Source organism: Pseudonaja textilis, chromosome 2 (genome assembly GCF_049901715.1).
Source record: "Pseudonaja textilis isolate UNSWEBS1 chromosome 2, rPseTex1.2, whole genome shotgun sequence".
Taxonomy (NCBI): Eukaryota; Metazoa; Chordata; class Lepidosauria; order Squamata; family Elapidae; genus Pseudonaja; species Pseudonaja textilis.
Genome location: NC_141991.1, coordinates 84,593,640 through 84,621,292, shown reverse-complemented (window position 1 = coordinate 84,621,292; position 27,653 = coordinate 84,593,640). Strand labels below are relative to the sequence as shown.

At 36.0% G+C, this 27,653-nt stretch overlaps 1 protein-coding gene across 2 annotated transcripts in view; it reads left to right on the top strand.

The window, feature by feature from the left end:
• JAKMIP2 (janus kinase and microtubule interacting protein 2) overlaps positions 1-27,366 on the top strand; it is an 86,281-nt gene extending 58,915 nt beyond the window's left edge. For both annotated transcript variants that reach the window (XM_026696109.2, XM_087924498.1), the window contains exons 4-22: positions 1,789-1,998; positions 3,035-3,133; positions 4,725-4,871; positions 5,874-6,014; positions 7,520-7,576; positions 9,073-9,192; positions 13,069-13,197; positions 13,627-13,710; positions 14,171-14,233; positions 15,696-15,794; positions 17,256-17,354; positions 18,347-18,400; positions 19,455-19,520; positions 20,850-20,918; positions 21,511-21,588; positions 22,719-22,922; positions 23,337-23,402; positions 24,682-24,753; positions 27,214-27,366. In XM_026696109.2, coding sequence (XP_026551894.2) covers positions 1,789-1,998; positions 3,035-3,133; positions 4,725-4,871; positions 5,874-6,014; positions 7,520-7,576; positions 9,073-9,192; positions 13,069-13,197; positions 13,627-13,710; positions 14,171-14,233; positions 15,696-15,794; positions 17,256-17,354; positions 18,347-18,400; positions 19,455-19,520; positions 20,850-20,918; positions 21,511-21,588; positions 22,719-22,922; positions 23,337-23,402; positions 24,682-24,732 — 1,836 coding nt within the window. In that variant the 3' untranslated portion in view covers positions 24,733-24,753; positions 27,214-27,366. The remainder of the gene's footprint in view (positions 1-1,788; positions 1,999-3,034; positions 3,134-4,724; positions 4,872-5,873; positions 6,015-7,519; positions 7,577-9,072; positions 9,193-13,068; positions 13,198-13,626; positions 13,711-14,170; positions 14,234-15,695; positions 15,795-17,255; positions 17,355-18,346; positions 18,401-19,454; positions 19,521-20,849; positions 20,919-21,510; positions 21,589-22,718; positions 22,923-23,336; positions 23,403-24,681; positions 24,754-27,213) is intronic.
• Positions 27,367-27,653: the final 287 nt, after the last annotated feature.

The following is a 27,653-nucleotide window of genomic DNA, read 5'->3' as shown; positions in this document are numbered from 1 at the left end:
GGGTAGGTATAGATGCCTGTGTTCCACCATACTGCATCTAAGTTAAAACTTAGAAGCATTCTGACAACTGTATGCTTTTTGGGCTCTCGTGTTTGTTGGGTCAAATCACATTTTACCAAATTAAAAATATTATAAATCAGGCCTTGATTAAAAAATGTTGTTTCATTTTAGTAAATCAGCTATTAATATTTCAAGTGCAAAATTCTATGTAGAAACTTCTGCAACTTTTTATTTGATTTGGTGTTTGTTTTTCTTCACATCAAATGAAAATAATTTTCCTCCCCAGAATATCTGGCCAATTGGAGACAAAACCAATGGATCTTTGAATCATCATGCAGTTTCTCTGATTGTCAAAGCTGGCCCTATCATTAGGCAAAATGAAGCCATTGCAATGAACAGTAACCCTGGATGGCCCTAAACCATTCTGCCACTGGGCCACAAACAACTTTAAGGCTAGGAGATTTCAAGGCAGATGTTTAGCCTGGCCAGTCACTCTATGGACATCATCCTGAGGCGTTGCTTAGAACAAAGTTTAATGCAAGGAACTCAGAATGCATCACTCTATGAACCTTCCTATAGCAGCATCTATGGTGCATGTATTATCTAAAGAATAAATCCTTTTGTTACTCCCATTTGGAGTAGGATATACAAGAGGAAATAAAAATGGCAGCTTGAGGCAGAATCTGCCATGGGAATGACAAAGATATGGGATGCTTCTGCTGTTTGTGATAATCAGTTATATTGTTTCTAATACACAGCTAATCAAAATGATACAAGATTTTGATTCTTGGATCTTTTGAAAAGATTGAGAGGTCCAGATAAAAAGATGTATACACCTGTGTTATTATTGGTGATTAGAATAGCTTCCATTCAATGAAGCAGAGCAAGATTAGTCTATTTGCTTAATGAGCAATCTTTGATTGGCAATTTCAAGTTGTATTCCTTCTGTATTTTCCAAACTTGTCTTTCTGTGTTATAATTTATGGAAAATTCACACAAAGCTCCCATTCTTACCATGATTTCCAAAATATATGACTGCATTCTTAACTAGAAGAATTTGGCTTCTGCTAGCCAACACTGTGTACTTATATCACACAGTCAATAATAGTTTGGCTTTACCAAAAATGAAAAACAAACTGTGGAGAAATTCACCAGTTTCATAGAGCTGAGAATATCAAATCTAGATATCAAATGATGTCTGCCCTCATTTTTCTTGATGGCTGAATGACAACCTGTAAATAAGACTTTCACTAGATTTTATCTATAGTGGAACAGAGTTCTGTTTCTTATATTTCACTCAAGATTAAGGATCAAACCAGAATTTTTGCAGAATAATGCAAACTGATCAGGCTGTTCCTCAAACCTTAGATAGAATGCATTTGGTGAATTGGGTGATTTTTGCACCAAGCTACCTGTAGATGTTCCAGGCTTTACACTTGCCACTGCTTTCTAATGTAAGGACAATTAAAAATTGCATTAAAAAGCATCGATGTGCAGATTTGCCTGTTTATTTGTATTCTTTTGTGCCACTATTTGAGCCAAGGAATATTACATTAAAACAATGGTACTTACAAAATACATAACTTAAAAATCAAGTTTAATTTTAAATACGTATATTCTAATGTGCACTGAACTATTTTATGCTGTTGTAGTTTTAGAGAAGAAATTGCTATAACAAATGCTGAAACAAATGAATCCTGAAGAACTATTACTTGCAAAATGTATTCAGATGCATGGATTCATTATTGTACTTATACCATATCACTGTTCTCATGTATCTTCATTCAGATGGATGAGATCAAAGCAAAAGACAGAACTATCTTTTCTTTGGAGAAAGAGCTGGAGACCCTGACAGGATACGTTCAGAAGCTTCAGCTACAGAAAGAAGCATTGGATGAACAACTGTTTTTGGTTAAAGAGGCTGAATGCAACATGAGCAGTCCCAAAAGAGAGATCCCAGGCAGAGCAGGAGATGGCTCGGAACACTGCAGCAGCCCTGTAAGAAGCATGTTCTATTTCATCACACTGGGATTTTGATTGGGTCCACTTATTGCATCATTGCTCTGCTTTCCATGAGTGGCATCTACTCACAAACTATACAATGCTCCCTCTTGTGGGAATTCGAAGGTGGCATTTCAGTTGTGATTCAACTGTGTACTTAATTCAAAATGAGAAAGAGGGAGGGGGAAGGGAAAGAGGAGGAGGAGATAAATGATCAGCATTTATACCGAGCCTTTAAAACACTCCAAACATTCTATATTCATTAACTCAACTATTTATTTAAAAAAAGCTTATAAAAGCCTGCTGATGATGTTCCCTTGTTGAAGATCAAATTATACACTGAGACTGTGACATAGAACACACTTGCTGGTTTAGAAACATACAGTCACATTGTTTACATAAAATGCAATGTTATATGTTTGACGAGGATGCACAATATATGGTTCTCTAGACACTGCTGATTTGTACTTGTCAGTATTTGTTACTGATAGAAGACAATATTTGGACCTCAGGGTTGACCTGTGGGATCCTTGGTGCTCTCTGGACTTGGTTGTTTTCTTATCAAACTAGTAACATTATCAATACACTGATGAAGTTACCAAGTGTGGTAATGAAATGTCTGCAAGAAAACAACCAAACTTACAGAGTACCAAGAAGCTCACAACATCTGCTTCTATTGGCTATGTGTGAACTATGCAATTCCATCTGCACAAATGAAGGCAAATACAAGTCCCAGGATAATGTTCAAGGATCCCATCTGTGCCGATCCCTGGGACCAGAAGTTTAGTCTTCCAAGCTTTCAGACTCATGCTGGAGCCCATCCTCGGGGAACTTCTCTTTCACCACTGTGATGAGGGTGGGTTCTACCACAAGTCCGAAAGCCCTGAAGACTAAGCTTCTGGTCCCAGTGGCTGTCACGGATTGGATCCGGCAATTTCACCTTCATTGTGATTCATAATTTCTGCCAAGGATCTCAACACTTGACTATAAATAACACTTGTGTCAAATTATTTTTCTTTGACAAACATTGTAGGATCTACGTAGAAATCAGAAGAGAATGGCAGAACTCAATGCAACTATTCGGAAACTTGAGGACCGGAACACTTTACTTGTGGATGAACGTAATGAATTGGTATGACCCCTTAGCAGTTTCTGAACATTTTATTTCATCTAAAATATCTGGGATAGCAATGACAAAATCATAAATGAAAAATAATACTGCAGAGTTGTTTTGGCTTTGTTCATACTTGTTTTTCTTCTGTTCAATCATGTCTGACTCTCCGGATAAGTCCCTGCAATTTTCTTGGCAAGGTTTTTCAGAAGTGGTTTGGGCTGAGGAAAGTTCAAGGTCACCCAGCTGGCTTTGTTCCTAAGGTGGGACTAAAGTTCATGGTCTCCTGTGGAATCGTTTCAGTGGAAGGTGATAGAAGTTCTCTGGTTAGGAGCAGGAAAACTGACATTAATTAACTGAATAGAGTTAGACTGAGAATGATTTATCCAAATTGACCCAGTAAAATTCCATGGCTATAGGTAGACGTGAACCTGGGTTGACCACTATAATAAGCTCATCATGTGACCACTATCTTCCATAATTCATGCTTTGTAGGACTGCTTGTTGTGTGAACCCAGGCAATTCTGATTTATTTCATAAATAAGGGTTAGTTCAAGGTGTAAAATCGATCCCTGGCTGATAGCTTCTCTTGGTTTCACATGATAAATTTTCCAGCACTGTATATTATACATATTTTAGTACCAAAACACAACCACAGCAATTGAATAGCAACCATTCTTTCTCTTCTTAGAAGCATAATCAGAAATAAGTCATGACATGGCCTCTCATTCAATGTTATGAATAGTAGTTAGGTTGGATTCTTACGTTAAATTTATTTTTTGGCTATAGATACTTGAATAACATTTCAAAAAATAAGTGTAAGAAAGTTAGAAGTGGAATCTCTTTCCATAATGAACTCATCAATATTTTTAACTCTGATTAAACATGTTTTGTAGAGTCAAATGACATTATTATTATTTTAAGATTTGCAGATGACATCTTAAAAAAAATCAAAGCTTGAAATTCCATCCCTCAAACTGTTTCCTATAGATCTGATTCATACAATATTCTAAGCCATAATGTAATTTGTTTTGAAGTTAGTGTGATATATGAATCAACATGTTAGCTTATTGAAGATCAATGTTTTAAACATTTCCATTCCAGAAAAAAAATAAATATATATATATTTGTCAATCAGAGTGTTCAGGTAATCCTTGACTTACAACAATTCATTTAGTGATCGTTCAAAGTTATAACGGCACTGAAAAAAAGTGACTTATGACCATTATTCACATTTGTGACTGTTTCCTCATCCCCATGGTCATGTGATTTACATTCAAATGCTTGACAGCTGACTCACATTTATGACGATTGCAGTATCCCAGGGTCATGTGATCGCCTTTTGCAACCTTCCAACAAGCAAAGTCAATGGGGAATCCAGATTCACTTAACAACCGTGTTACTAATTTAACAACTGCAGTGATTCCCTTAACAAATGTGGAAAGAAAAGTTGTAAAACAGGGTAAAACTCACTTAACAAATCTCTCACTTAGCAACATTGTGCTCAGTTGTGGCTGTAAGTTGAGGACTACCTGCATATGTGTTAGTGGATGTATGTACTGTAGATGTGTAGTCTATCTAGCTAGTTAATTAATTAGCATTTTGTTTGCAGTTGAAACGTGTTCGAGAAGCTGAAAAACAATGCAAACCTCTTCTGGAAAGAAATAAGTGCCTCTCTAAAAGAAATGATGAACTCATGCAGTCATTGCAGCGCATGGAGGAAAAACTTAAAGCAATCACTAAGGAAAATGTAGAGATGGTTTGTACCAAGAATTCAAATTTATTCTGTTTTTTATTCATTAGTTTTTCCCCTGTTCATGGCATATAACTATTAAAGGAAATGCCATAATCCTATTTTGATAATAGACATTTTTGGTGTCATAACAAGGTATGAAAACTGAAAGGACTAACATCCATTCAATGTTATCCTGACTTTTTTGTGTTCATAAAAATTGCAATAAAGAAAAAATCATGCCCAACCAATATGGGGTGAAGTAATTTTTCATTGGATTGGTGTATGTGTTTTCCTTTTCAATACTTTTTTTCTTTATTTTAAACTGGAGCCTATTTCCCCAAATTGGCATAAAATGATGGCAACAACTTGAATCAAAGTTTGGAGATTCAGATTGGGGTTCTAGAAAACACAAAAAATAATTTTTAATTCTGGGGTTGTCGGTGCCCCCTTTCAGTTTAGCAAGACGGACATGAGTTAGAAGGAACTGCAGTGATGCTCAATTCAAAACTGAACTTCTGTTTCCCAAAAAATAATTGCTCTTGGATTCATTTTCATTCTTCCCTTAATTCTCTAGGGTTAACATTACAAAAGCTCACAATTTGTTGTTTTTCTCCATTCCTGTTTTTTCATGTTTTGAAAGCCATTTGCTACAGTTTATATGTAGGATGCAATAAACAATGGCCTGGATAATTTTTCTAGAGAGCCAGGCAGGCCTCTATATCCTAAGCATTTGTATTTAGAAGTCCCAGTGAGTTCAGTTTTGTCTCTTTGTTTATAAATATACACAACATCCATAGTTGAATGCTCTATTGAGTATTTTTCCATAAAGAGACGTGTATCTTTCCTTTTCTCAACACAACAGTAATTTAAAAACATGCCATGGGAGAAAAACAGCTCTAACATCTATAATTCAATGTTTAAGATAGGTGAAAAATAAAATGTGAGAAATAATACAGTATGATGAAAATTTTAAATAATCTAAAAAGAAAACTGGCTTCCCTGTTTTATTTTGTTGTTGTTGTGCAGAAAGAAAAAATGGTATCACACCCTCCTCTGAAGAAATTAAAATCGCTCAATGATCTTGATCAAGCAAATGAAGAACAAGAAACTGAATTTTTGAAGCTCCAGGTTATAGAACAACAAAACATCATTGATGAGCTGACAAGAGTAAGTTTATTAAGTCTTCATAAATTAAGAACCTAGAAACAGATCTTTTAAGATTATATAATTTAAAAGAAATTGCATTAGGAATAATGTATTTTAATATAGCATTTTCTATACTAGATGCTCTATAGATGTTTTGAATTCTACAAAGTCCAACTAATGTGAAATACAGTCCAGAATAGACATGTCTGAGCTTGTGAAATTAGATTAATAAAATAAGTTGAAACCTGGTAAGCTGCAAAGCAAAGTCAAGAAATTAGCATCACCTCTATTTACAACAATGGACGAAATAAAGATTCCCACATTTGCTTCAAGGCATTCTCAGGAAATAATATGGAAGGTGGCAAATAACACAGTACTTTATTCAGAAATGCACTCAGAGTTTCCTACAGTTACAAGGTAATTATATAGATCACTCTATACCTACTACAGGGATTTAGATTAAAGCATATTTATGGATCTCTATCTAGCTTCCACATAAACCTATTGAATGAATGAAGCAGACCTCCAATTCTAAATAATTGGTTTCATGTCAAACTGCTTTTACTAGCAATATCGTTTAAAAACAAAAATTTTAACCAAATATCCGTTTGTAATTTAAACCCATTATTTCATGTTCTGTATTCTTGAAATAAGGAAAGGAGGTTCCTTTGTAAAATTCTTTTCTGGTTACCCATCCATTTTCAAATGGATAATATTGTAATCCTTACCTTTAAAATTGTCTTTGTCTTGTCTGCCTCTCCTTTTTCCATAGTCTTTCATTCATCCCCATTCACCAAATGATATCATTCATAAACCAAAGGGGTGAACAGAAATTGAAAGTAGGTAGACACTGTCTGAAAATCTACAAATATATCTCTCAGTAGATTTGCACTAGGTTGGCAAAAGTTCCTCCTTCCAGCATTAATAATGGCATTCATTTTTATCAACTGAAATGAAGAATGGCTCAGAGAAAACGGAGGGGGTTTTGGAATAGTGCATCTAGTTTTGGTCACCACAATATAAAAAAGATGTTGACACTCTAGAAAAAGTGTAACAAAGAGCAACAAAGATGAGGGGACTGGAGGATAAAACATATGAAGAAAGGTTGCAGGAACTGGATACGTCTATTTAATCAAAAGAAGGACTAGGGGTGATATGATAGTGTTCCAAAGCTAAGGGGCTGCCACAAAGAAGAGAGGGCCAATCTATTCCCCAAAGCACCTGAAGGCAGGACAAGAAGCAATGGATGGAAATCAAGGAAAGAACCAACCTTGAACTAAGGAGAAATTGCCTAACAGTTAGAACAATTAATCATTGGAACAACTTGCCTCCAGAAGTTGTGGATGCTCCAACACTGGATGTTTTTAAGAAGAGATCGAACAACGATTGGACAAGGAATGAAATGATGTAAGGTTTCCTGCCTGAGTAGGAGAGTGGACTAGAAGACTTCCATGGTTCCTTTCAACTCCTTTGTTTTGTTATCTTTGTATCCTGAGTGGTAACTGTTTCTTGGTTTTCTTATCTAGGATAGAGAGAAACTTATTAGACGGAGGAAGCATAAAAGAAGTTCAAAGCCAATTAAGGTAAATTTACAGATTATTTTGAATCCCACTAATATATTAAATTATATTTCATTTCCAATTCATGAAATTACTCTATTCCATGCCCATTTCTCAATAAATTCAGAAGGAAAGGTATTAGGCCTCATAGAAACCATATATCAAAGAAAGAAAACATTTTCTCAAGTAGCAGTAAATCCAGCTGTGCTTACTAGTGATGGAGGCAGGAAAACTAAACAAAAATTTGATCATATGCCAATTTCTTGCTAACATCTGTGGTTCTGCAAGCTGCAAAACTGACTCTAGTCTAGACCATACTCATACGATATGTTTTCCACTTCTGTGATGTCTTATTTTTTATGTGGGAACAAAAACACAGTAGTATATGTGTGATTTAAATTCTCATTGATCAGACTTCTTCATTACTCACTTTGGCAAGTTTTAAGTGCTGAACTCATCAGTACTTTGCTATCCAACCTGCTGACTAACCAATTCTGTCAGTTTGGTGTATGACTCATTTTCTTCTTTGATGTTGCTAATTAACTTAGTCAGTCTGAATACTAAAGCTATTTTTAAATCATTGAATTGTAATAGTAGGCTCCAAAAAAATAGCAGTTATTTTCCAGCATTGCTTGTGAGACCTATAAATGATGTTGCATAACCAAACAAGCAAGCTTAATGAGGAAGCAAATGGCCTTGGAAAAAATGCTTCCATGTTTATTTGTATCTCAGTTTCCTTCAGTTTCCTAGGTCAATTGTTAGACTTCAACCTGCCCAGAGCAAAGTCTATCCTGTTGTACTCTGTAAAGGACTTTTAGTCAGAGCCTTTGGAGTTGTTTCTGGATTGTGAATGTCACAATTGGAAATGAGGAGTTAGAAAGACAAACTGTCCAGGGGTGATAGATCCAGTTGTGGGATTCAGCCAGTTCACATCGGTTCACACGAACTGTTTGTTAAATTACCACCCCACCCCATCCCACCCCACTATCAAAGTGGCTCCTGGGCACTGTGCTGCAATGGAGAAACAGGCAACGGTGCGGCCTGAGCAAGGGAAGGAAGAAGGGCATTTTTCTTCTTTCTCCTCCCTTCTCCTCCTCCTTCCCTCATGCCAGCCACTCTGTTTCCTGTTTCTCCATTGCAGCACAGCACCCAGGATTGACTTGGATAGCAGGGATGATAATTTAACAACTGGTTCACCTAGGGTCAGATTGGCCATCACAGACTGGTTGTTAAATTATTTGAATCCCACTACTGGGTAGATCTGTTTCTTTTCTGCAGTCATCAGCAGAGCCATTTGGCTAGTTTACTGCCTTCAAATTCTAGGTTTTCATAACAAGACAGAGTTTCAAAAAACTAGATAATTCCTACATGGCAGAAAAAAATTTCTTTGCTGCCTTTTTGTTGTCACCCAGATGAAGCATCTCCAACAAATACCTAACCAAGTACATATGATGGAGTATTAGCTGTGCTAGAAAGCTAGGCTGGTGGCAGAGTTAGAATGCTTGGCTTTTTTTTTATAGAGGCATGTTCTGGACACAGTTTATGGGGGTGATGATGACTCCATGGACTCTGAAACATCATCCATGGCTTCATTCAGGACAGACAGAACACCAGCAACACCAGATGAAGATCTAGATGAAGTAAGACTTTTTTCCCTATTTTTATAAAGTTTGAATAATTAGCAAATGTGTATCATCCCTTTCAATTTCTTGTTGACCTATTTTTTATATAGTGTCCTTCGAAACCTCTGTTTGAACCTCCTCCAATTCCTCTTTAATTTTTTCCTAAAAATTCCCTCAATTTCTGCTGTTTTTAAAAAAATCACATCTTCCTTTGTCCCATCAAAATGACAAATGGATATTTGTTCCATCATTGCTTTAATTTCTCGGTCAAAAATACCTTTTCTCGTAAGCAAAATTCTAATAAGAATTTCTTTAAAAACAGCTGCATATGTTGTGAAACTTGGTCTTTTTCCTAACAAAGTGTATCAAAACATACCTTGGAAAATTTCTTATTCTTTCAAATTTTGTATTTATTCTATATACTTTTTCAATGTCTAATCTCTGTATACTCCTCAAACCCAGCCAAAAACATTGCCAAAGTTTTAACCTTTTCTCTAATAAATTCACCAGAATTATTCTGGATTAAAACAAAATTTCTTCACTCTCTAAATTCCAATAGAAACAGATTATCAAGTTCACTTTACAACAGTCTTATAATAGAATCTTATTCTTCAAAACCTCCACTTTACATTTATTTATTTTACAAGTCCAGGCATTTGTTTTACAGAGCTTTCTGTCTTCTCAACTTCTTCTTTCATCTCCTCTTCTACTTTACAAATCTTTCACCCATTCTTTTTTAAAAAGTTGTCAGTTTAGCATCAGGTGATTCAGCTAACTTACTGGCCAGTTGCTCAAACATTTTCTGAAGCAAACCTGGTGTAATCCCTCTCTCTGCACTTTGCTCTAACAAAGTCTCCCCACTATTTTTGGCACTTTTCTGGTGGTTACCATTATGAATTATAATAAAAGAGAAAAGGCTCTTTGTTTTTTGTTTCTTTCTATTTTGTGTTTCTGTGCCTTTATTACTTTCAGCTCAAGTGAAACTCCATAATTAAAATAAGCATCCTATTTTGGCTCATATTACATTTCCTTTGTTTTATTAAGTCCACCAACTGTCAGCACTATTTAATAGTACCCAAAAAACGTTCCACAAAGGGTTTGCTTTGTTTGTCAATTTAATTCCAATTAATTCAAAAGCACTTTACCAAAAACAATCTTTCAAAATAATTATCCTTTATGTATAAATTTGTGTTTTTCCCTCTTAAGCTTTTTGCAACTAGTGTTTAAGTCTTTAAAACCTTTTTTAAAACCATTCCAGAAGGAATGACTCACTCAGGATTATTTTTTATCCTGTCACTCAGAAAATCTCTCTTTAGCTGTAAATTAGTTACATCTGAAAGTGTTTAAGAAATTAGACTAGTGAAAACCTTATCTTCATATAGGCTGCATTGTGGCTGTAAGCTTAACTGAAATTCCACAACTCCCAGCCTTGCAATTCATAAACTGATCACAAAAATCTTAATCCCTGCGGTCTACTTATGAGGAGTAGGTATTCTGTGTTCAAATGGGAGAACTCATGATGTCTCGTTTATGGGTGAAATTGCATCAGCCAGAATTCATGTCTGGCTGCTGATCTCTTCTTCAGTGTCTTCCCTGCTCCTTCAGAGACATCTAGTTCACCATGGCTCCTCATGTCATGCCCCTGTTGGAATCTGATTCTGTGGGAGAGGTGGAACAGCTGACAGGGAGTGGGAGTGTGGCTCCGGTGGCTGTGGAGGAAAGTGGGGAAGGGCACAATCCAGCTGGGCATTCAGAGGAAGACCCAGATCCACCCCCTTCACCCTAGGGCAGGGGTCCCCAACCACCGGCCCGTGGATTGGTACCAGTCCGTGGATCATTTGGGACTGGGCCGCCTACATTGCTTCGGCGCCATCTTGTTCTGACACATCTCATCGGCACACGGCTACAGCTACTCAGGTGAGCAGCAGGAAAAGGGAGCTGGGCAGCCACAGACCAGCCATCTCTCCGTCTGACGGCCTTGGCTGAATCTCTGCCTCCCAGTGCACTTGGTCCTCTGCCCACAGGCTTCCTGGGCCCCTTGCCAAGCAGGTTTTCCATCCCAGCCCAGCAGGGCCCTCGCTGCCTTCCCCTCGCCTGGCCGGCTGGGCTCCTTGGGCAACCCAGCTGCCTCGTGCCGAGAAGCGAGCTGCCAGGCAGGGGTCACGCGGCGCAGGGCAACACACCACCGCCTGGCCCTGGAGAGGGAAAGCACCGGGCGCTCCCCGGGCGGCGGCCTCGGCCCTGCCTCCAGGGAAGCGGCTGCCCAGCTCCGGAGCTGATCCACACCTGACCAGCTGGAAAGGAAGGGTGTCTAGCGTTGGTGTTGTGTGTGTGTGTGATTTCTTGGCGCGCAGCGCGGGGTCTCTTTTGGCTGGTCCCAATTTTTTTTTCAGAGGGGAATATCATGCCTGTATTAATCATGATCATTAAATCCAATCCAACTTTGATTATAATTAAATTAAGTCATAACTAGCTTTTCAATGAGTGGAATATTGTCTCCATATCATGATCAAATGAACCAAGAAGAATGGTGGTCTACCAGCATCCATTTTGTGGCATCCAGATCCCACTAGAATGGGTGAAGACAAAATATTTGGGCTGTAGATATTTTGGAAGAAGGGGAATTTGTGGGGATGAGTGGGAAAGTGTAGCTATCTGTTTAACATTTTTAAAGTGAAGAGCAGTGTTTCTCAATTTTAAGAAGTCCGGAATGCTGTCTGGGTAATTTTGGGAGTTGAAGTCCACATAATCTTAAAATTGCTGGAGTTGAAAACACTGGATAGGCAAAGGGTTTCTTTGCACTTACATATGTTTAGTGCAATCCCAAATCTTTAAAATGTGTGGACTTGGACTCTCTGAATTCCCCACACACCTTACGATTGTTGAGATTGTGGAAAGCTGAAAACCATATGGGAGATCAAACCCATCCTGAATGTAAAATATGAATTGCAGATTACTACCTTACAAAACGCTTTTGGAGAAAACATATATGTTGCCAAACATATATTTTTGTTTGATCATGATCAACTGAATCATGATGACTTTATTGGAGTCTAGTCTTGCATTTATACACATTTTTAGTAATCCTCCAACATTGGTTAATTTTGGTGAGTTGATAGTGTAATAGTAAATAACATAAAAAATAAAAATAAATAAATAATAATAAATAAATAAATTTAAATGAATAAATAAATAAATAAAAAACCCTAACCAGTCCTTGAAAAAGTGTTTCTGCGTGAAACTAGTCCCTGATACAAAAAAAGTTGGGGACCACTGCCCTAGGGCATGCAGGGAGGAACAGATAGGGGAGCAACGTGGGTTATGGGGCAGAAAAAAGCCCTGATTTCCTTCATTAGCTGCAACTGGGAAAGAGGGTGTTTGCGCACAGCTCCTTCCTGGAAACAAAGCATGAATTATTTTGGTTTGTCAAGTTTTATCTGAGTTCTGGTATCCTCCCAACTGTGTGTGTTTTGTTATCTTTTGAAGTCTTCAATTCCTTATCCTGCCCTGTCTCATTACTTGCTGCAGCATGGTTTCGGTTGGTTTTTATTTATAATTTATATGTATTTTGGGTTCGGATGGAATTTCTTCCCTTTAAAAACTGTTTTTGGGATAGTTTTTTTTTCCAGCCGAGGATAACTGGACATTGGGGGCCAAGTTGGAGGGATTTTACCTATTTTTGTGCCCTTGTTGCTTTTGTGCCATGCCCCGGGTCATCACACCTCACTGGAAGCTCTCTATGAATGTTTTCTTAACCTGTGTATTCCAGAGCACAATATTTTGTTTTTCCTAACGTAATAAATTCCAATCTTATTATGCTACAATCTATTCTTACACATTCCATATTTTTTCAATACTACACTTAATGTTTATCTGAAACTTTCTCTTTTTCAGAGCTTAGCAGCTGAAGAATCAGAGTTGCGATTTAGACAATTAACAAAAGAATATCAGGCCCTCCAGAGAGCCTATGCATTATTGCAAGAGCAAACTGGAGGTATAATAGACGCAGAAAGAGAAGCCAAGGTTGGTATCTGCCAAGGTCAACACAGCTGTCACCCAAATAAAGTCCGTAAACATATATGTGTATCTATCCACCTCTCTCCTATTTCTAATTCATTCAAACAACCTAAAGCAAAACTACAAAAATTGCCATGCAATTGAATAACAATAACACAGACCAATCATTTTAAAGTAATAGTCAAACATGCTAAGAACTTTGTCACAGAAAAAGATGCTACTTAAAAAACACAGAGTAGAATGGAACAGGGTCTCAAAACTCAAAGTATTGTGAGAGTTACAAAAGGACCATTTCATTAGCACAAAGTAGCAATATGGCTGCTTGCCAGAGGAAAAGAAGGAGCTGAGAATAAATTAAAGATAATTTGAAACTCGGGAAGTTTAATGAGATCTAAAAACATGATTAATGAAAGTACATTTTTTCCTTTTTAACAGGCACAGGAGCAACTCCAAGCTGAAGTCCAGAGATATAGAGCAAAAATAGAAGATCTTGAAAAAACATTGGCCCAAAAAGGACAGGTAGACACTTTACAAAATATTTTTTCCTCAATTACTGTTAAAGTTATTAGAATTAGTTTGTTATCTAGGAAAGATTCATTTTGCATGTATGAATTGAGTATCTGAAAGGATGCCTGTAAACAATTAGAAATAATTATATAAAAGTATATTGCTGTGTGAGCATAACTGTATACTGTAGATGTCTTTGTGGGAATTTCAGCTATTTTGATGCTTCCGATAATACCCAATAACAATTGTTTCCATTAATTTAGCAGAATTATTGAATTGCTTTAGCAATTTTTTTCATTGTGACAGAAGTTGTAATCATAGTTGTCAACATGATTCAATGGATCGTGCCATACTTCAGTCATTTAGTGGATTTAATTTTATTCATGGGTAATTTAAATTCATTTGATTCAATAAAACAGATTAACAAAGCCACATTTCTTTATATCTTATTCTTTTTTAAAAAAATAAATAGGACTCACACTGGGTAGAAGATAAACAACTTTTTATTAAGAGGAATCAAGAGCTTTTGGATAAGGTATGTTCACACTTGAATGATTAGAAAAGGGGTTGCTAGTCTTTTTGTGTTGGTGGGCTCATTTGGAATTCTGAGAAAACATTATGGGTATCCTCACAAAATAGCAATAGCAATAGCACTTAGACTTATATACTGCTTCACAGTGCTTTACAGCCCTCTCTAAGTGATTTACAGCATATTGCCTCCAACAATCTGGGTCCCCATTTTATCAACCTCAGAAGACTGGAAGGCTGAGCTGGTTAGGATCAAACTCCAGACTGTGGGCAGTTTTAATACTGCATTCTAATCATTCTGCCACCAGGGTTCTTATAAGGTGACTACAAAGTGATGTGTGCCTTCTACATTTCCCAGATTGGTTTCTGCTCTTTAGCTTACTTTGTCTTCTCTGTGGAAGGTGGCCCTCTTCCAAACAAAGCACTGGGCTACATTCACATACAGTTTCATTTTGAATAACATTTCTAAGGCTGGGGCCCAGAGACAAGTTGAAATTATTGTGCTTAAAGCAAGTGCTTTGGTTTGCCACATGCCAACTTCCTTTTTCTTTGAACTGAAATGATTTGGGAAGCGGGCAAGAATTCTGTTAGGCATTGCGTAGTATGATGGTAGGCACTTTGTACTGACAGATATGATACTGTGGACTCAGAGTCGTGTTTAGAACTGAAATTTCTGAATATTACTTAATTTCTGTACATTACTTTGTCCCAGAATCAGTTCAACAATCTGACTCCATAATAAGTCTCCACTAGTTCCTTTGTAATTTCACTAAATGATACACACATATACACTGGATTAGATTTAGTCATTTTTAGATTAATCTATTGAAACCTGCTAGTCATTGCTAATTTCTAGCATTTATTTTATAAGGTCTGTTTAGGGAACAGTCCATTAATTTAAAAATTCAAGAGTTGAAGAAATAATTAAAGTTCTAAATAATGATTCAGATTTTTATTGCACCATCTGACCATATGATTGAAAGTATCTTGTGGTAGTATTTTTTTTTTTTTTGCACAGTCATTCAGACTGCTCATTTTTCTCAAATGCTAATCTTTATAATATAAATATAGGTATAATAATCATGTAAAATTTAAAAATGAAGGTGCAGAATCATCAAAAATAATATTCAAAATTATCCTTTGAAAGTTTACTGTCTTAACCACAAGTAAACAATGAATTTCCCCAAAGTTCTGAATCAGCATATGAATTCTTTTGTTATTTGCCAAGTTGTTTTTGATGTATTCTTTCCATTTTTAAAGATAATTATTCCTTTAGTATATGAATTATTATTCTGTAGATGTTATGCTTCCCACAAAAAAGCCGATAATAACCTTAAAATAACTGAATAATTTGCTCCCTCGGTAATTGAGACTTGTAGGAGGGAGCAAAAACAGCAGTGGTCATAAATGTCTAAACAAGTATGTCTTGGAATCATTTCCACAAATTATATATTTAGATCTTTTTCTAGATAGAAAAATTGGAAGTAGAGAACAATCGACTGCAACAGGAGCTGCAGGATGCCAGAGATCAGAATGAACTCTTGGAATTTCGAAATCTAGAACTTGAAGTAAGAACTTGTTAATTTTACTCTGCGGGATGGGGAACATTTTAAAGGAAAAAATATTATTGCAATCATGTGTTATTCCAAATATTTTCTTTTATATAACAGATACCTGCCCTCTATGTTTGAGGGTAGGTATGCATTTTATATTTATAAATTAAGTTAATTCCTTATTTAAAAACAAAAAACAAAAAGAGCTTCAATTATACTAAAGGATAAGAAAACTGAAACTTGCTTACATAATCTTTATCTTTTTGGCCAGTGGAATTTAGAGTGTGTCATAGGCACTTGGGTCTCAAAACCCATGCAGTGAAACCTAATGTGGTAAGCCCTTTTGTATAGTTAAGCTGTTAGTTTGAACTCTGAGCTTGGCAATTTGGTTGCAAACATCTCATCACCATTCGAAGAGACATCATCAGTGTTTGAGTTGTGCTCATCTGTCAGAACACAGGTCTTTAAATACCTTTTTGTGAGATGCAAAGTAGTCTGAATGTTGTTTGTTCGCATATTTCTGAATCATGGTCTGATTTCAGACTGTTTGATTGGCTGGCTGTTGATGCTGGGCCATAGTTAAGTATAATATATATTCGGAGCTCAAACCAACAGCCTAACTACCAACCCGAGCTACTAATATTCCAACACATTTCAACCATGTTGTATAGTGCTTAAGATATAGGATTAGACTAGGAACACTCAACTTCAATTCACCTCCAGCCATGGGGAAACAATGGGTGATTTTAAGTCAATCACAGTTTTTTAATCCAAAATAATTTGGATGATTATTTAGAGATAAAAGGAATGCTATTAGGCTACCTTAAGTTTTTGGAGTCAGGGAATGGGGATGGGATACATATAGATTTAATAAATTATGCAAGTTCATTCACAAAACAGTTCTATAGAGAAATGTGCAGAACATGGGGAAAATTTCCATGGTGAGAAATAAACTGCTCCACCTTGGAACAAAAATATTTCAAATGTTCTGCTATTGAACAATGGGAATTGAAAAAGATTGGTCACTATTAGCAAATATATCTCCTATTCTGAATTTTAAAAAAGACAACCCAACCAGGGATATGCCAATACTTAAAGGAATATGGAATGAAGTCCCCTAGTTTATCCTGAGCTCAGAGTAAAACCTCAGAAAAATAGAGATACAGGATGTTTTGTTCTGGGAAAAAAAAAACCCATCTAAACAACCAGGTCAAGCTCCCTTCCAAGGTTCTGAAAACTGCAAGAGTGAGAATAGGGATGGCCAATCTCAAAACAACATTCTCTTCAGAAGTAAGTGTAACCAAAAAGTGCAACTTGTCCCATTTCTGCCCTACGTATCGCAGAAATTTTAACGAAAAGAATACTCTTTCTAAATCAACTAGGTTTTGCTCCAAAAGCAAAATACTTTCCAGGGGGGGGAAAAAACCTTAAACAAACAGAAAGTATTAAATGTTTTACCTTATCTTTTGTTTTAAGGAAAGAGAAAGAAGATCTCCGCCTTTTAATCTACAAATCCATCCATTCTCGGATGGTGTAAGCGCTCTGCAAATCTACTGTATGAAAGAAGGTGTCAAGGTATGTTAACATGAGATCACTAAAATAATTATGGTTTTTTTTAATATGTGATTTCATATATCTTGGTAGTTTTCAAAACATGGAAGGAGAGGGAATAGCGGATCAATTATGTCCTTTGCCTATAAACATTCAAGGTAATATATTTATAGAAAACTGTAGATTTGTAGATGTAATCTACAATTTGCAATTCAAGTTAAAACTTAAGTTCTATGCATAGAAGACTCTTAAAAGTGTAGAAAATGGGCATGTTGTGATCCTTCTTCTATTGTACACTGAAGAGCAGGTTATGTTTTTGTTAACAAAGTATATAGAGCTTATAATTTTGTACACTCTAAATTTGTTGCTGGCAGTTTTACTGTACATTTTTGATTCATATTGTACTCTGTGCATTGTTAAATTCAAAGGCCTTCTAAAAGAATCTATAAAAAAAAATTGTAGTGTTGGTGCCTTGCATAGAAAATGGAAGTATGTAATGTTCCTTGAAGTAAAAGTGACAATAGGGAATACAGAGCCATGCTAGAATTCTGATTAATATTCTAAGTTAGGCTAGCATTGTCTACTCTCAATTTCAGGAAAACATTTGATACAATTCAGAAATGGAAAATTTGTTTACCAACAAATATATAGTGTAGTCTAAATGTTGGGTGATATAAATAAGTTAGATGTTTTTGTACAAGTCTTAAAGTTGCAAAGAAATGTTTTTAGAACCAGTCTAGCTATTTTTCTTCCTCCTCAATATTAGATTTTCTATACACTAGGCCTCTCACAGAAATAATTACCTCTTCATTTCTTTTCTTTTGCTAGTACCCTGTGTAGATGGCTTTACATTAAAGTCTTCTCCATCCCTTTCCACAATGCTTTAGGACTTTTTCTGCTCCTTTACTTAGGAAATACTAAGTCATTTCTAGATCATCAAGTCTGTATCATAAAATAGATACTGCTTATGAAAACCTTTGGTCCTTCTTTTCTGAATTTCGTCATCTCTTTTATAGGATGTTAGCATTCCAGACCTTATAAAGCAATTAGACATCTTGGGTGACAATGGGGTAAGTGATATGGATAACTAACAAGTTCTTATTGTGCATAGCACCTTCTAGAAAATGTGTAGTATAGAATAAAAGATCAATCAAAAGAAATGAATTTCATTATTCCTCCCCTCCCCCTCTCCATTATTCCTTATTTTTATAAATAAAGTTCTTGCTGTGTTTGAATTATTTCTTAATGGGCTACTAAGGTAGTATTCCATGGTATTTGTGAAATTTTTAAAATAAAAAAGCCTGAAGACTCTCAGACTAGAATAGACTAGAATCAACTTGTCATTATGCTATTTACACATGTATCTAGAAGACATCAAGTTGAGAAAGACTAGGCCTATGAATGTTGTTCTAATTTTTTTCTAGAAGATCACGTATATTAACAGTTTATACAGATAAGAATTTATTTAGGAAGTCAAATTATTTGGGATTTTACTTTTAGATTACTTTTTTTCTGAAGCTCTAACTTTTATGGTTGGTTATCATTTTAAACATTCTTGACTTCATGGTAAAATATATTTGGAAACACTACACCCACAACTTTTCCATTTATTTGGATAGAAAACATTTTCCCAGCTCTTGATATACAAAAAGCTATTCTATTTAAACAGCACCTCCACTTGATAGGTATTTATATGTTCACAGTAAACATCAGCAGCTTTGGGTTACAAGGGCTGCAGGAATAACTTTAAAACAATAGTGAGACTTTTGACTTGAATTTCCTCTCTTTATGCTTTTTATTTTTTAGAATTAATTTTCAGGAGTGTTATATATGTTCAAAACTTAATGGACCTATTCTGTGGTTTAACTCTATGCCAAAAGCAGCAGAAAATCTCAATGATTTTTCAGAGAATCAAAAATGAAATTTGGGGGTTGATCATAGGTTGTTGGTTGGGAATTCCTGTCTAAATAAATGTGAAAGACTAGGAGTTTTGCAATGTATCAAAATCCCTACATCAAGAAAAGATGCAACACAGGAACACTTTCTGACATTGACCATATATATGTCTACATGGAAAACTATTGCTGCTTTCTCAGTTTGATTTTCTGCCTCTTGAATTTTTAGAATTTGAGAAATGAAGAGCAAGTGGCTATAATTCAAGCCAGTACTGTCTTATCTCTGGCAGAAAAGGTATTTTATAATGTATTTGTATCTCATGTGTGTTATTTAATATGAATCAAAAAGTTAACTCAGGGCACAGAATTATGAAGAGAAAAATGCAATCTGTGGGAAAATATGCAATCTGTATGTGTGGTGTAAACAAATAAGAATATTTCATTCTTATTTGTTTACACCACACATACAGATTGCATATTTTCCAAAATGCATATTTTCCAAAATGCATATTATCCAAAATGCATATTTCCCGGAAAGGAAAGAGTAACTGGCTTTTATTGTTCAAGTTGAGCCTTTACTAAGGCAACCATTTTAATTTGCTTTATTTAACTTTTTCCAATTGTCGAAGTCACAGCTTGCTTTAGTCTGTTTGTTGCAATCGGTGTTCGTGAAATCAGTATTCAATTATACAGATAAATATCTAGATATAAGAACTGCTTCTTTAGAGAAGCCTTATTATAGAATAATAAGAGAGTAATTAATGATACACTTTAAGTATGCCAACTAGCTGGTTTGTCTTTTAAGTAGAGAAATTATGAAAAACAGCATAGCTGTAGTAATGTAATGCATGCTGTAGTAATGTACACTAACTAGGTCAATCTGTACTTTAAATACAGGACAGATGTCTCTGAAGCCTATGGTTCCAAGTCTGCATATGTTTTAATAATAATAAAAACCAGTCAGCATTCAGTAGTACAGCAGCACACAACAAAATAGATATTTTGGAAAGACAAAAAGAAGGAATAAATGCATACAGTTAGTCCAAGACTTGCCAAGAATTTGCTTAGAAAATATTTTCGGGCCTGAGACCTAAAAGGTAGCAACATACGCCTCTGATCATTTACAGGACATTCCTCAACTGTAACTAGCCACCATATTATCTGGAGATAGCAATAATATGACTGTGAACTTCTATACTACTTCACAGTGTCACAGTCCTCTCTAAGCGGTTTTACAGAGTTGGCATATTGCCGCCAACAATCTGGGTTCACATTTTATCAACCTCAGAAGGTTGGAAGGCTCAGTCAACCTTGAGCCTGATGACATTCCAACTGCCGAAATGCAGGCAGCCAGCAGTCAGCAGAAATAGCCTGCAGTACTGCGTTCTAACCACTGTGCCACCAGAGCTCTATATATGCATTCCAGGTCAGAGGATGTAGCCGAGTTTCATTTCTCACTCCTTGTTCCTTGATAACTGATAGCAAGTGGCTATAAGCAACTTCAGTCAAAATTCTACTCTTTGTGTTTATAATTGATGAAGTAGAAAGGCAGCATTTCTGTCAATATTATAATCCTGAAAATGGAGCTAGAACAGGAATTTAATAATGCCTTTTTCCCCGCTAGTGGATACAGCAGATTGAGGGGGCTGAAGCAGCTCTACACCAGAAGATGATGGAATTGGAAAGTGACATGGTAGGAAAGAATATATTTTGGGGGTGGGGGAAGTTTTCACTTTAATCCCATGCTTATTGTTAGTTGACTTCTGGAGTTTGCTTTGTTTTTGCCTGAGTATTATTACAGGTAGTCCTCGAGTTATGACTATTTGTTCAGTGACCATTTGGAGTTACAATGACACTGAAATAATTGATTTATGACTGTTTTTCACACTTACCAGCATTGCAGAATCCCAATTGGTCATGTGATCAAAATTCAGGCCCTTGGCAACTGGCATGTATTTGTGACTGTTGCACTGTCCCCAGATCATGTGATCACCATGTCTAACCTTCCCAGCCAGATTCCAAAAGCAGAGTCAATGTGGGAAGCCAGATTCACTTAATGACTACTTGATTCAGTTAACATCTGCAGTGAAACAGTGGAGCACTGTTAACAATTGTGGCAAAAATGGTAATAAAATGGGACAAAACTCACTTAATAACTGCCTTGCTTAGCAATGGAAAATTGGGCTCAGTTACGGTCATAAGTCAAAGACTATCTGTATATATTTTCTTATTTCAAGAATAATAAAGGTAGTGATTTTTTTTCCCCAAACTGTCGTTCAATGTAGGAGCAGTTCTGTAAAATAAAAGGTTATCTGGAAGAAGAACTGGACTACAGGAAACAAGCTCTTGATCAAGCCTATATGGTAATTTGAAAACCAAGGATAGAAACGAAAAGAAAAGTACATTTCAGAATGCAAATTTACTGCATTCCAGTGGTAAATGGTTGGGCTTGCAGTATGTTCTCACATGAGTTTAAAATAAACTCCAAATTAATGTGATTTTTAGAGAGGGAGAGAGACGTACGGTGAAAAAATTGCCTCACACTTGGGAGGTCGAGAGTTCAATCCAAAACAGCAGTAGATGTTTCTCTGTCAGGGCGCAAAGGGAAAATATATGCTGTGAACTCCGTGTAGGTGTCAGGGAGGGCATCCAACCAATAAACGCTCAGCTTTATCCAGTCACCCCGACCTACCTCAATAGAAGGCATTACAGTGTCATAAAAAGAGAGGGGGTGGATAACTTTCTAGGAAATAATGTATCAGTCTACTTTTTGTTCTCCTTACATAAGTGAGAGCTCCAGTGAATATCTGAATTTCTACTCCAAAGGCATAGTACAATGCATGCTAATTTCAAAAGAGTGGAGCACTGTTCATGCAGAGGTTTATTTGCCATTGGAATGCATGGAAAAACCTGTGGTATGTCCTGAAAAGAAAGGAGGATAGGTAATGGGAGTAAAAAAAAAATTACCTTCAGATGTCATATGGAACTATTAGTAATCATCAGATTTGAGACGTTGAATGTAATATGCTTCAGTGGTGGGATTCAAAAAATTTTACTACCAGTTCTGTGAGTGTAGCTTGGTGGGCGTGGCATGGCTTGGTGGGCATGGCTTGGTAGATGTGGCAGGGGAAGGATACTGCAAAATCTCCATTCCCTCCCCACCCCACTAACCTGCTTTCCAGCTCTGTTCTCCTGTGCAGGGCAACAAAAGAAGACCCAGCCAATCAGCTGGGGCTCAAGAGGCAGAGAATAGATGGGGGTGGGGCCAGTCAGAGGTGGTATTTGCCGGTTCTCCGAACTACTCAAAATTTCTGCTACCGGTTCTCCAGAACTGGTCAGAACCTGCTGAATAACATCTCTGGTATGCTTCATTTGAGATAAATACATAGCATAGTTATTGTCTATTAATTCCAGTTGGTTTTACTGGTTTAAAATATATACAGAGACAAATGGATTGTATCCCCTTTCAATATTTTGTTATGCTGTTGCTTAGAGAATCCAGGAGCTTGAGGCTACCCTTTATAATGCTTTGCAACAAGAAACAGTGATAAAGTTTGGAGAACTGCTGAGTGAAAAGCAGCAGGAAGAACTTCGAACTGCTGTAGAGAAATTGAGGAGGCAAATGCTGAGAAAAAGCAGAGAATATGACTGTCAGATCCTCCAAGAGAGAATGGAATTGCTTCAACAGGCGCATCAGGTGAGGTTCAGTGTATAGAAAAACATTAGAGAGGTTCAGTTTATGGGTTTCATTATATTTATTGTTGAGATAAAAATGTGGGAGAAATTATTAAATAATTATTAAAGATGGCTGATCGTATTAGAGAGCAATCAACATGTAAATATAAATTTTAAAATTTTAATCAAATTAAAATTGTTAGTTTTTATCAGGCCACATTCCCTCCATGTTAAAGTGTAATCCTTTCACTTCATTATGAAACCAAGTTTGTTTCATAATGGAAAAGGCTAAAATCCATGCAATTAGAGTGATACCTATTTTTCATATGTATAAATTTTAGTTTAGAATTTTTAAATTAATTTTCTTTGACCAGACTTCATAAGACATAATTTTTATTGATTTGATTATTTATGGATATATTCAATTTGTTTCTAGAGGATCCGAGATTTAGAAGATAAAACAGACATCCAGAAGAGGCAGATAAAGGATTTAGAAGAAAAGGTTGGTTGCTTTACATATCCAAAAATAATACTTTTAAAAATTTCCTATTTTATAATTCTAGGAACTCCAATTAGCTATTTTACCATAGCCATTTCCTAGCCCTTGAATCAGACTTTCACTATTCAGTTCCAGTAAGTTCCATTCATATCTTTCTAGTTGTGGATTATAAGAGTTTGAAAAAACTGGAAGGGATCTGGTACTATGAATAAATTCCAGTGGTTTTTATTTTCTTCTTAGGTATTCTAATCCAGGAGGGTTTTGTAGGTACTTTTATGGATGGATGGATGGATTTCATCCTATTAGAACAAGACAAAACTTTCCCTTCACAAATATTCCACCACCATTTTCAGAGATATCATGGAGATCTTTTGATGATGTTTGGAAGAACACAGCCAGGGCAAATTATGTGCCCCACTAACCAGAAAGGGTTTTCAATGTGACTGTTAGGTGTCATTTTTCTTCTAATGATACAAGAATTGCTATCTAATCTCTCTCCTCATTCAGATTCCCTTTAGAATGATACAATAAGAAAATAACAGAAATCAGATTTTACCCATTATTCTACCATTTTATCAATTTGAACATGGTAAGAATAATCATCTTAAAATAGTTATTATTATACTGTAGTGGTACTATAATCTTTTTTCAATCTGCCCTTTTAATTAACAGACTGTTTTCTCTCTTACTAAGTTAAAATCAGTCAATAAATGCAGAGGATTTTAGCTAACTAATATTTTATCTTAGTTTGAAACACAAAAAAAAATAGTTCATTTATATCATGATGGATATTGTTTCAAGGAGAAGTCTAAATACTTGTCCATAGCAATTAAACATGAAAAACTGACATTCGTTACACAAAAGCTTTCTCATGATGCTATCATTTTGCTAGGTGTTCTTGTTAAACAAGTTTGGCTGCAAAAATGCAAATAATTCACCCTAAATTAGTTATGTAATCAAAAAGGGAGTTTCAATGAAGTTTAGGAAATAGAAATTTAAGAATAAGGATACCTTGTGGGTTGTGTCCTTCCAATGAATTGATTTGTCATTCCTCTATGGAGAAAACACCCACTTGTGAATCAGATGATATCACCAAAACTGAAGCCATTAATATTAGATTGACACTAAGGAGGTGAGTTGGTAGGATAGAAGCCTTAAATTTTAGTCCTGTAAGATTTCTTGGACTAAGTCTATTGGGTTTTATTCATTACAAATCATATGCCTGCTTATCTATGATAATAAAAATTGATCTGATCTCTTAAAACTATTTTTTTTCTTGCAGTTTCTATTTCTTTTCTTGTTCTTCTCTCTTGCCTTTATTCTTTGGCCTTGATGTCAATGTGCCTCTTGAAAGGTAAGGCTAATTCTTTCTTTCTTTTTTGATACCAAAATGCTCTTTTCCAATTCAGTTCCAAAGTACCATAGTTATTATATGAATATTTGAACTCACATCAGAGATGACAATGTAACGATAAATTGAGCAACTGTCAAATATTTCATAAAGGTCTATTTTTACATATTACGTAAAGAACAAAAGTTCTGCCCAAGCTATCAAAGCACACAAGAATTTTACCTATTAAGTAAAATTCAGGTATGTGCTTATACATAAAAGACTTTTAAATATATACCTAAAAATCTAAAGCATCATTTATTTTAGATGTAATACATAATGGAATGTTTTCTTTCTCAGTGAAATGTCTGTCTGTTTGAATGTGTGTGTGTGTGTGTGTATCTGGTGTTGGTATGTACATTATACATATATTATTTTTATTCCTCATAGCAGTTATTTGTAAGTTAGATTTTCAAAAACAAAACTATAATTTGTAGTAAGTGGTTTATTGTCATAATATGGTTTTTAAGTACATCATTATATTGAATAATTCATATTGTTATAGAATAAAAGCATGAATGTTCCAACATGATAAAAAGTTAAATATATTGAACAAAATAAACCCCAGAGAAGAGTTCAGATCTTGGGTCAAAAGTATATCTATAGACAGCACACAGCAACAATTTCAGCCAATGGAGAACTTTTCACTCTTTCAAATAAGTAAAGGCACAAGACATCTACATTCTCCTCCTGTTATTATTGTTCCTATAGAAATATTGGCAAAAAAAAATCCAAGGTGATAAAGAACAGGTCACAAATATACCAACATAAGCTTAAATATTATATGATACAGTATTAACTCTCATGGAATCACAATGGGCAAGTAAAGCATCGATTAAAATAATCCAATGTTAATATCACTCAAATCAATGTCCACATACCATTGCTAGAAATCAAAAATGAAAGGAGGCTGATGAACTTATTTCCAATATGTGTATTCCAGTGGGTCTGGATAGCCACTGTGGCAGAAAAATGTTGAACCATATATGGTTCTATTAGCAGATCCAACATCTCTCATTTAATCTAAACTGATCAGCCTGTGCCTTGGTAAGACCACACTTGGGATATTGCATCCAGTTTTGGTCACCCCAATATAAAACAGATGTTGAGACTCTAGAAAGAGTGCACAGAAGAGCAACAGAAATGAGTTGTGGGCTGGAAGAGAAAACATGAAGAACAGAAGTACTAATACCACTCTATAAAACCTTAGTAAGACCACACCTAGAGTACTGCATCCAGTTTTGTTCACCACATTATAAAAAAGATGTTGAGACTCTAGAAAAAGTACAGAGAAGAGCAACCAGGATGATTAGGGGATTGGAGGCTAAAACATACAACGAATGGTTGCAGGAACTGAGTTTGGCTAGTTTAGTAAAGAGAAGGACCAGGGGATACATGATAGCGGTCTTCCAATATTTGAGTGGCTACCACAGAGAGGAAGCGGTCAAGCTATTTTCTAAAGCACCTGTAGGCCAAACAAAGAATAATGGATGGAAACTGAACAAGGAGAGATTTAACCTGGAAACGAGAAAATTTCTGACTGTGAGAACAAACAACCAGTGGAACAGCTTGCCCTCAGAAGTTGTGGGAGCGCCATCACTTGAGACTTTCAAGAAGAGATTGGACTGCCATTTGTCAGAAATTGTGTAGGGTCTCCTGCTTGGGCAGGGAGTTGGACTAGTTGACCTACAAGGTCCCTTCCAACTCTGATTATCTGTTAGGTTGCAGGGATTTGGTATGTCTAATTTACAGAAAAGGACTAGGGGTGATATGATAGCAGTGTATGTAAGGGACAGCCACAAAGAAGTGGGGGTCAGCCTATTTTCCAAAGCACCTGAAGGCAGAACAAGAAGCAATTGATAGAAACTAATCAAGAACAGAACCAACCTAGAAATAGGGAGAAATTTCCTGACAGTGATTACAATTAATCAGTGGAATGGCTTGCCTTCAGAAGTTGCGGATGCTCCTTCACTGGAGGTTTTTAAGAGATTGGATAGCCATTTGTCTGAAATGGTATAGGGTCTCCTGCTTGAGGAGTTTGGACCAAGAACTCTTCCAACTCTGTTATTCTGTTATCTATGTAGGTTACAAAATGTCAAAATATTGACATATTATAATTTTGGTTCCATGGTAATATAATGATTTAGATAGCAACTTGTGCAGTTTGAGAACCACAGAGCTCAGTGAGTGACTTTTGTAGCTCTGCAACCTCATGCTAATATTTATAATAGGAGGAATAAATTTGATAGCAACTCCATGAGCTCTCAAGAGCAAAGGTTGGATAATGCAATAATCAGTTTTTAAAGAATAAATGAGAACTTATTTTAATCTAATATAAGGTAATCATGGAACTTGCAGTAGATGGGTAATCAAATTGCACTACTGCAGACTCATTCAACTATACATTTTTTTGTCATTTTCCAGACTGATCACCAACCACAGAAAAGTCCTGAGAGGGCAGATGCTTCCAAACCCACCCACACACAAAAAAACACTGTTTACAACTACTTTAAAACAAAGCAACTCCCTGCAATCAAGACCACTCCCACCATGCAGTTTAAAGCCATTATTCAAGATTTGTTACTTGACAGTTCCTGTCTAAAGCTACAATATCAGCTGCACTTAAGGAAATTCTGTGAGGAGGAAGAGAATATCCCAGCAGCATACATCACTACGTTTATTTTTTTTAAAAAAAAATCAGCAAGAAGCCGCATTCAGCAGATTGAGTAAAAGTACGTCAGGCAAGGAACCAAAGTGACTACAGACTATCAATCCCTGCTGTGCAGGGGAATTATTTTAAACATAAAACATCACCTTCCCATGAAAGTCTTCAATAATTGAGGGGACAAAGTATTTAGAGTTCT